The sequence below is a fragment of the Salarias fasciatus genome (genome assembly GCF_902148845.1).
Source record: "Salarias fasciatus chromosome 7 unlocalized genomic scaffold, fSalaFa1.1 super_scaffold_4, whole genome shotgun sequence".
Taxonomy (NCBI): domain Eukaryota; kingdom Metazoa; phylum Chordata; class Actinopteri; order Blenniiformes; family Blenniidae; genus Salarias; species Salarias fasciatus.
This window is the reverse complement of record NW_021941229.1, coordinates 17,893,319-17,903,434: the sequence shown is the minus strand read 5'-3', so window position 1 is coordinate 17,903,434 and position 10,116 is coordinate 17,893,319. Positions and strand designations below refer to the sequence as shown.

General features: G+C 41.7%; 2 protein-coding genes across 2 annotated transcripts; one reads left to right on the top strand and one right to left on the bottom strand.

Annotated features, from left to right (window-relative positions):
• The first annotated feature begins 242 nt into the window (after positions 1-242).
• Positions 243-3,257, top strand: rabepk (Rab9 effector protein with kelch motifs). The gene is made up of 8 exons (XM_030084906.1): positions 243-387; positions 805-859; positions 945-1,099; positions 1,784-1,939; positions 2,088-2,252; positions 2,560-2,709; positions 2,802-2,951; positions 3,034-3,257. The coding sequence occupies exons 2-8, from the start codon at positions 807-809 to the stop codon at positions 3,255-3,257; spliced, it is 1,053 nt and encodes a 350-aa protein (XP_029940766.1). The 5' UTR covers positions 243-387; positions 805-806.
• A 169-nt stretch (positions 3,258-3,426) lies between these two features.
• hspa5 (heat shock protein 5) lies at positions 3,427-7,204 on the bottom strand. Its single transcript, XM_030084267.1, has 9 exons — positions 7,041-7,204; positions 6,361-6,512; positions 6,035-6,266; positions 5,796-5,933; positions 5,590-5,702; positions 5,112-5,502; positions 4,771-5,008; positions 4,520-4,687; positions 3,427-4,409 (listed from the first exon to the last, which is right to left on the bottom strand). The coding sequence occupies exons 2-9, from the start codon at positions 6,474-6,476 to the stop codon at positions 3,847-3,849; spliced, it is 1,959 nt and encodes a 652-aa protein (XP_029940127.1). The 5' UTR covers positions 6,477-6,512; positions 7,041-7,204; the 3' UTR covers positions 3,427-3,846.
• Between the last annotated feature and the right edge of the window lie 2,912 nt (positions 7,205-10,116).

Below are 10,116 nucleotides of genomic sequence, written 5' to 3'. Positions count from 1 at the left end.
GGAGCCTTATAAGCTGAACACACAGTTTCTCGTTTCTTTCTGGAGCTCTTTTCGAGCCATGTGGATAAACGACGTGGATGTTTGATGCCATAAAATAGTATAACTGTAGAGGGCAGTAGTGGTGGTGGGCCGCACTTGAGAGCTCATCTGAGCATGCGCATTAGAAGAAGAAAAAATGTGACAACTACGCCTTGAACGTAGACCCTACGTAATCTACGTAGTACTCGCGTAGCAGTGTTTTCCGGGTGCTGTCTGCACTGTAGGCGAGTTAACGTTGCGATTTGAGTTTGTTTATCAACAATTTATGCGTATGGACATTCGAAGACGATTGATATACTTTAAATGATTGCAGATGTGTTGTATCTTATGCGTCTTTCCTGAAAACAGGTCAGTGCAAGGCAAGCTCTTCCTCGTGTTCACTGTTGAAGCTCATCGGTTTTTCATTCATATGTTGTTGCTAAGCTATTACCGAGCGTGTCAGCCACAAACCTTTTAAAAACTTCATGAAGAACTTTATAACTGTAAAAACTGTACGTCCTTACATAGTCAGTGGATTCGTGCTACATTTGACGTAAGTCCTTCTGTGGATACCTCACGTTTTCATAAATCCACAGTCAGAAGATAAAGCTAACTAAAATGTGCATATTTGTCTTCGAGAACCTTATTAGAGTCAGGGGGCCTTCCATCTATGTAAAATTACTGAAATGCACAAGATCGATAGATTGTGCAAGTATAAACCTGCTCAAAGCTCCTAAAAGCGTTTTACAATATCACCATATTTTCTCTTTCTTATGTATTTAACAGCCATGGAGTTTCTCCCAGTACTGGATCCTCTTGATAAACCTAAGGAGGGACTATGGCAAGTTGACTTAAGACCAATTCAGATGTTTAAGGGAAGAAAGCTTTATATCTTTCCTCTTCTGATCTTGTTCTGTTGTTTTCAGGTATTCCTTGATCCCCAGAGGAAGTGCTCCTGGAGTCAGTGTGGGTCACTCCTGCACATTTATTCCATCTGATGATGGAGGAAAAGGAAAAATCTTCATTGTTGGAGGAGCCAATCCCAGTGGAAGTTTCTCAGAGTCTCATATTATAAATCTAGGTGAGAATGTCCCCAGTGAGCATTTATACGGTTACAGTTATACTAGTGCTTCAGTAGATGGTTTTCAGGACATTAAGACAATTAAAGTGGATTGCTTTGAACCTTGACTTTTGAAACTCCACTTGCTTGCTTTCATATTAAGTCAGACTTTAAACTTGGTTTGAAGTCTTTTCATTTCATTGGATCGTGTTAGACAGTCCTATCAAGGACTCAAAACTAGCCTCTTTAAAATGTAAACACAGATTCTTTACACAAGGCCCTGTACCTCAACTTTTTAAAACAGACCTACATTTTTTGCACCAGACCAAGACACTTTGGAGTGAATCCAGATATCAGGTACAAACGAACTCTTAGTTTCATTTACCCAAGTGAATCTTAAAAATTTTGGTGAAGGATTTTTTGCTCTATGCTTGAACTGTAAGTTAAAAGGTTCAAGTTGAGTGACTGGCATGAGAAATTAAAGACATTCCAATCCTCTGTGGATAGAGTTAGTGAAAATTATATGTTTTTCTGCCACACTTGTCAACTTTGTCATTGATGTCAATCACTAAGATAACACCAGTTATAAAAAGTTTGGATATTGCTGTCAGTGTCACTTCAAACTTTCTTCATATAACTCTTTTTTCTATGCTGAACATTGACCTCAAAATGTTGTTTGTGTTTATTGTTGATCTTTCTCACCAGATAATCACGAATGGGACATTCCTGAGTGGGATGGTTTGGAGGCACGCTATGAGCACTGCTGCTTTGTGCCTGAGAGCTCTCCGCAGAGTATCTGGGTGTTTGGTGGGGCACAACAAACTGGCAATCGTAACTGTATCCAGAATGTGCAGCTAACAGGTAAATCACAATACTCCTTGATAGTAATGTAAATTATATTGAGACTGGTGAAAATGTATTATAAAACCATCTAAATTGATTGTGCTCTGTTATCACAGATTTAATGAAAATGATTCGTTCTTTACATTTTGTACATGTATGTGTTCAGATAGTGAACCTCGCTGGAAGAATGTACCTGCAAATGGAGAGCTCCCCAGTCCGAGGACCTACCACACCAACTCAGCCTCCATAGGGGACCGACTGTTTGTCTTCTCTGGTGGAGAAGCCGGAGCTGCACCTGTCTCAGACTCTAAAGTTCACATCTTTGATTCGGGTTTGTATTGAGTAAACTTGCTACTAAACATTTGGGAAACAAGAAGTGCTTTACAGAAAAGGTTAAATTTGATTCTATTTAAAACAAGTTGACTCTGAATTATTACATTAACATTATTTCACATATTCAAATGCATCCAATGAATGTGGCTTTTCACTCAGCAACAATGGACAAATGTAATGTCAATAGAAAAAAGTCTAAACACTGCAATTTATTTCAAATAAAGTGCCTGTTTCTTTAGCGTCAAATGCTGCAGCTGTTTATTTCAATGACAACTAGTTGTAATGTCCCTCTGTATGTTTTCCAGTATCCTCCTCTTGGTCTCAACCACAAACACACGGCAGGCAGCCACCAGCCCAACACGGCCACATTGTTGCCGCAGTGGGCTCAAGGATCTACATACACGGAGGAATGACTGGAGACAAATTCCACAGTGATATGTACTTTCTCAACACAGGTGAGTGTTTTGCATTCATGTCAGATTCAAAATCTAGTTCAGCATGTTGTGGTTTGATGCTTTCAAATGTTTGTGAAAATTGCTGTGTGCAGGGAGCATGAAGTGGGAGAAGGTGCAGATGAAAGGAGATATTCCCCCTGGAGTCGCAGCCCATTCCGCCGTGGTGCTGGGAAAGAACATCTATACTTTTGGAGGGATGACTGCAGATGGAGCCACTAACTCCATGTACAGATTCAACACTGGTACCTTACCTTTATGGTTTAAAAAAATTAGAGTATTCATCAACGGTGCTGTGCATCTCACTCTTATTCTTTGTGTAAACAGACAAGAGCAGATGGACGGTAATGAAATTCGAAGGAGACCTACCCCCGAACCGCCTTGACCACTCCATGTGTTTATTGCCATGGAAGCCGGATCGTGAGGAGGATGGAAACGAGCAAGCGAAGAGTCCAGCAGGCCCCGAGGGCACAAATCTGGCCTTCATTTTTGGAGGAATGGACACTCATGGTGTTATACATAATGACTGTATTGTAACTGTTGTGACATGAATTTGTTGCAATAAAGTATGTTTTTAAAATACTTCAGCATCATGTTTGTGTTGCATGTAAATGAGAAAAACTGCAACTCATTGAAAACCAGTGTTGAATGTGCTGGACTCAATGTTATTTGGTGGCATTTTCTTTCTTCACCCATAAAAGAAGAGCCAAGTGATGGTTCGTATCAAACATTTATTTTATGTCCTTCCAGAAGTACAATGATCAGATTCAATAAATAACTTTTAGCACTGCCTGTGAACATAAAGAGCCCTTAATCCCACAGACACCCTAATTTATGTCCCCACAAATAACCAGCCCACCCAACCCCCCCATGCAATACCCCCTCCACATTACAGAACCTCCCCATCACGACTGCCTGAGAACAGCAGCAAAAGCCTCGTATCCGGGCTGACGAAAACCTCCGCCTCACGGCGAAGAAAACACCTCTCGCACACTGAAAGTCATTTTAAGGAATCAGTATGGTTGCTTGTTGTCGTCACTCCTTCCCCAAACGTTCCTCTCACTATTTGAGTCCCATCAGTCAAACTTCGTTGTTGCCACTACCAGAGAGGCAAGGGGCGACAGATGACTTCAACCGTGCCTACAACTCATCCTTCTCAGACTCTCCTTCACCTTCGGGGGGAGGGCCGCCTGCGCTGCCGTAGAGCTTGCTGATGATGGGCTGAACCACCTCTTCCAGCTCCTTCTTCTTTGCCTGGAAGTCTTCCAACTCTGCATCTTGGTGGGACTCCATCCACTCAATTTTCTCCTCCACTGCCTTCTCGATGGTTTCCTTATCGTCATCCGACAGCTTGCCGCCGAGCTTCTCTTTGTCGCCGATCTGGTTCTTCAGGGAGTAGGCGTAGCTCTCCAGCTCGTTGCGGGCGTCGATTCTCTCCTTCAGCTTCTTGTCTTCGTCGGCGAAGCGCTCGGCGTCGTTGACCATGCGCTCGATGTCCTCGGGCGTCAGGCGGTTCTGGTCGTTTGTGATGGTGATCTTGTTCTTGTTGCCGGTGCCCTTGTCCTCGGCGGTGACGCGCAGGATGCCGTTCACGTCGATCTCGAAGGTGACTTCGATCTGGGGAACGCCACGAGGAGCGGGAGGGATGCCGGTCAGGTCGAAGGTGCCCAGCAGGTGGTTGTCCTTTGTCAGAGGACGCTCACCTAAAGACAAATTCAGATATTAGTTCTGTGCATGACACCATTTTACTGAAGCAACATAAAAAGTATGCATTTTATATTTTTTGTGCATTACTTTGAGACTGAACTCTCACCTTCATATACTTTAATGGTGACAGTTGGCTGGTTATCTGAAGCCGTAGAAAAGATCTGGGATTTCTTTGTGGGCACCACGGTGTTCCTGGGAATAAGTTTAGTCATCACTCCTCCAACGGTCTCGATACCAAGAGTCAGGGGGCACACATCCAGAAGAACCACGTCACCTGTAGGTGAAAGGAGACGTTTAGTATACAATGTAAACTTTTTGAGTAGAATCAAGTGTAACAATGTGGATGTGGCAGCTTACCAGTGTCCTCCTCTCCAGAAAGCACTCCAGCCTGAACAGCAGCTCCATAAGCCACAGCCTCATCGGGGTTGATTCCCCTGGAGGGCTCTTTGCCGTTGAAGAACTCCTTCACGAGCTGCTGGATTTTCGGGATACGGGTTGAGCCACCGACAAGGACAATCTCATCAATGTCCGACTTCTTCAGGTCAGCATCTTCCAGCACTTTCTGTACAGGCTTCATGGTGGAACGGAACAGGTCCTGAAAAATATTAAAAATAAGGTTAAGTTGTCGTCAAACATTATGTTAAAGACTAACAGAAATAAGCTGCAATAGTGTAATATTTACCAAAAAACAAACTTACCATGTTCAGTTCTTCAAACTTGGCACGGGTCAGTGTCTCAGAGAAGTCTTCTCCCTCAAAGAAGGACTCGATCTCAATGCGGGCCTGGTGCTGGGCAGACAGGGCCCTCTTCGCCTTCTCAACCTCACGACGCAGCTTCTGCACAGCACGGTTGTCTTTGCGCACATCCTTGCCGGTCTTCTTCTTGTACAGCTTGATGAAGTGTTCCATGACGCGCTGGTCGAAGTCCTCGCCTCCCAGATGAGTGTCACCGTTCGTGGCCACCACTTCAAACACGCCATTGTCGATGGTCAGGAGGGAAACATCGAAGGTGCCGCCACCAAGATCAAACACAAGGATGTTCTTCTCGCCATCCCTCTTGTCCAGGCCATAAGCAATGGCAGCAGCAGTTCTACAAAAGACAAAAATATGAGTGTCATTATTGCAGAAGGAAGCAGAATATTTAAACAAATTCCAATTAATAATGATGGACACTTACGGCTCATTGATGATACGCATAACATTCAGTCCAGCAATGGTCCCAGCATCCTTTGTTGCCTGGCGCTGAGCATCATTGAAGTAGGCAGGGACAGTGACAACGGCATGTGTGACCTGAGGGGATACATGAGAAAAACACGATTAACTCAGACATCAATCATTTCAACAGGATATATACATTAAGCATGATTTGCTTAATTTATTCACCTTCTTCCCAAGGTAGGCCTCAGCAGTCTCCTTCATCTTGGTCAGCACCATGGCAGAGATCTCCTCTGGAGCAAAGGTCTTCATCTGACCACCACCAATGTCAATCTGGATATGGGGCTTGCTTTTCTTCTCAGTAACCTGTAACAAATGTCAAAATTTGCATATCACATTTTTTTTTCCAAATAATGCTGTTAAAGCCACTCCAGCCATAGTTGTCAGCTGATGCCCTGAAGACTCACCTTGAAGGGCAGATATTTGATGTCCTGCTGCACGGAGGAGTCACCCCACGTGCGGCCAATCAGCCTCTTGGCATCAAAAACGGTGTTCTCTGGGTTGGAAGTCAGCTGGTTCTTTGCAGCATCACCAATCAGACGCTCACCTTCACTGGTGAAGGCTACATATGAGGGGGTGATGCGGTTACCCTGGTCGTTGGCAATGATCTCCACACGACCATTCTTGAAGACTCCAACACTACAGAAAAATACATCAGGTTATATATAAAGTCAAAAAATTATACAAAAGTATTTTCTAAAATGAATGAGCTGTAATTCATCTCATGTCTCACCATGAGTAAGTAGTTCCAAGATCGATTCCAACCACTGTCCCCACATTCTCCTTTTTGTCGTCGTCATCGGCAAACACGGTGCCGGCGACCAGCATTACAACCCACAGCAGCTTCATGCTTGCTTCCTTGTTCTCACACCTCGATAGAAAAACCTGCGAAAGAAATAGTACGATTTAAACCAACGTGGCGCTGCTGTTCGCGACATGGGGGCTCCCCGCAGACTGAAGGAGCTAGCGGCTAATGCATGTCATTCAATGCGCTTCAGGCTCATGACGGAGGAGGAAGCGTGGCCTTGGCCAAGAAAGTTCTCGAAAAGACATGAACCAAATGTAATGGCTGGGTGGATCAAGCGTGATCCTTCCGATAGCTTTCATAAAATTGTTAACAGCCTTTTTCCCCCCTCAATCTACCGGTTTCAAGCTAAACATTTTGGCATGCAGTGCGGACATGAGAGTATGCGAAATGTCATATTGAACAGCAATGGCACATCCGATATTTACTTGTGTATACATATGAAACTGATTACACAATGTCTCTAACAGTCGAAAGCACATTTAGCCTTATTGTAGCTAAAGATGCAACGGCCGTAAAGCATGAGCTTCAGCATAATAAAAATGACGTATCATTGCATAAAAGACAAAACCTAATGTTATATCGTTGATAATTGTCCTTCCACGTACCTTGAATGTAGTCTTGTCGGTGAATTGAGGGCCTCGCCGGTGTCTCAACTGGTTCTCACTGCGTGTCTCTACTTGTACCTCTTTTGTCTGCTCTGAATTCTCTTCTTTCACAAGTGATGCTGAATGAATTGAGCTCTCGCCATTTATAAGCCGTCGCTTCTTTCCCGTCGTGGAGGCCAGCGATTGGCTGATCAGCTGCTCGTTGGAACGCGCTGATTGGTCGCATCCAACACGCTGGCTGAAGCTGATTTGCACACGACAGAACGACGTGACGTCGCCGCTCGTGTCCACTGCGCGGCCGCTGATTGGCTATCTGTCAAAGGGGCGCATGATGGCTGGTTGGTGCAGCGACACGCCAGTCTAACAGCCGGAAAGGGCGCTTTTCAGCATACCCTGCATTTTCAAGTTTCTGTTGCATTTTTTATTAATACCTGCCTCTCTAGTAATTCATTTGGCATTGTTATGCTGTTGTATGAAGGAAAGGTGTTTTGAGGATTCTGTGTCAGAATGATACGAAGTAACGATGACTCACTGCTATGACTAATAGTGGTTAAAGTGTGCATGATACTGAATGTCTATCTTTGACAAAAAGTTGCATAAGGCAAACAGGATTGTGTTTTCATTTCATCAGTCAGTGTGTATCAAAGAGTATAATTTGCAAATATTGTAATTTTAACAAATTTCACAGCATCCATGCCCAGCTTACTGCATTCATATCAATGATCACTGACATGTACAGACTAATGTATGCAGTTTGTATTCACATGCTTAATAGAATTTGCAGTGCAATATAATATAATCTGTGTACAATAAGAAAAAATCTTAATAGAACAACTGGTTGTCTAAAGCTACATTTAACTTAAATTATCCCCTTTAAACTCGTAGCATACATAATATAAGCTAGAAATGTATTTTTACATATTAATCACAAGAAATATAATTAGGTTTCATTCAGATTATTCATCCATTTGTGTGTTTTCAACACGCCTTGTCATCATTGATGTCAGTGATGAAACCACTTGAATATAATGTCATCATATTCTGTTTTCCAGAACTTTCCAGTTAGTTAAGAGTATTTCTGTAGCTTTGTATCAAGAATTTAAATAATTCATTGTATGATGCACTTCTGGTAATGTGTCTGTTCCATTCTGACTATATCTGAAAAATCTTGCAAGGGTTTTTTTTTTTTTTTTTAACAAAATTACACATTCAAATGTTTTTCATTATTAGCTATAGCCTTGTCAATGCAGCATGTAGCATGTATTCTCTTCAGATCAAATTTAACATTGTTCTAAAGACTAATCAAAACAAGCTTTGCCTTCATACAACGGATTACTAAGTGGTGGAGCTGATCCCAGTGAATTCAGAAAATTAGAGCAAAGTAACACAACACAGCCATAAGTTTAAAGTCCTAAGTTTGTGAAAGGTTTATTTTTTTTTATTATTGTTCACTGTGATTTGATCACAAGATGCATGGTGGCGTACTACTTTGTTCAAAGATGAACACTTAGACATGAAAGTAAGTTAGTGTCTCAAAGTATAGCACATGAAAATGAGCAGTTTTGCTCTTGAAATGTGTGTGGTTGTTTCTACAAACAACAAAACCTGTAGGCCATGGTTTTAAAAGAGCAAAATAAAAGTGGCAAAGAAATATGTGTTTTGAATGTCTTTGGAGGACAAGGTAAAACATTATGGTCAGAGGTATAGGCTATGCCAGCCAGACATTTCATTGACTGGTGTATGACATGCTGAAATAAGGTCCAGAAAAAAAAATCTATTAAGAACAAAAGCATGTTTCTAGTAGTCTTTCTGGTTGTGTCATCCAACTTTTCTCGTTGGACTGGTCTTGTGATTTTCTTAGAGTGTTAATCGTCAACCTTCGTTGGTGTATTCGCTATAAAAAATATTAATTCAGAAAAGAAGCATGGGCTTGGCTCTTGTGTCAACTGTTGTCTCAATTGAGATCAGAAGAAATGAGATCAGAAGAAATATACAGATTCTACCCTTACTTTTCTTCAAATATTTGTTATGATCTCCTCATCCATTGGCGTTATTATGGCAGTTCTAGACAAGCTGTCTTGTATTGACACCAGTTCAATTAAACATCAAAATATTTGTATATTTCCTCTCTCTCTCTCTCTCTCTCTCTCTCTCTCTCTCTCTCTCTCTCTCTCTCTCTCTCTCTCTTTACTATATTACTATTATTACCATTGTTGATACTCTAACAGCTTTTTGCTGTTATGAATATTGTTGACATTGAAAATATGATTCCTCTATTGTTTTGAGAATTTAAATGCTTCCTTCAAAATGCTCGAAAAAGTGTTTTAAAATATTTATTTGTGGTGCTTTCCTTATTTCCATAATAATATAACAACAGCAATGGATATAATCTGTGACTTAGCTGAATATAATGGATTCTTATTCATTTTGGATGCAAAAAGGTCATTGTGATGTACAATATTTTTTGAACACCATTCACCACATATGCAGTGCTATGATATTAATAAGGTAGTGAGAAATTGATTAAGAAAGAAAATTATGTAGTTTATAAGCACATGTTGGGGGAAAAAAACAGCCATCAATTGAACGTATACACTTTATTTGTGATCAAGTTAGATGAATTTACTTGTATATGAACTGATTCTGATTTGCTGTATTGCAGAGAGGCTGCAGTGCTCACTCCTGAACTACCAAGACATCCTAACAGGGCAGCAAGGTTAAGGAGGAAAATCAGACAGAGGAAATTGAGGATTCAATTCAATTCCATCCAACGTTATTTCTATAACTCAAAGTACAACACAGTAATTTCTATGTACCTGCAGGGAAAAAAAAACAGTAGCTCCTCATAAGAATGTATAGGCAACTCGGAAAGGAAAACCTCCCTTTTTAAAGGATGAAACCTTTGCAGAACCAGGCTCAGAGGTGGTGGCTTTCTGCTATTCTGGTTGAGGTGAGGGTAGAAGGAGAGAAAAGAAGAGGACAGACAGATTAATTTTCCAAATCAATTCAGCATTGCTCCAGTCACTGTAGATCGATCGGGCAGGAGGCTTCAGACCACTGTGTCAGACTCCCTAAC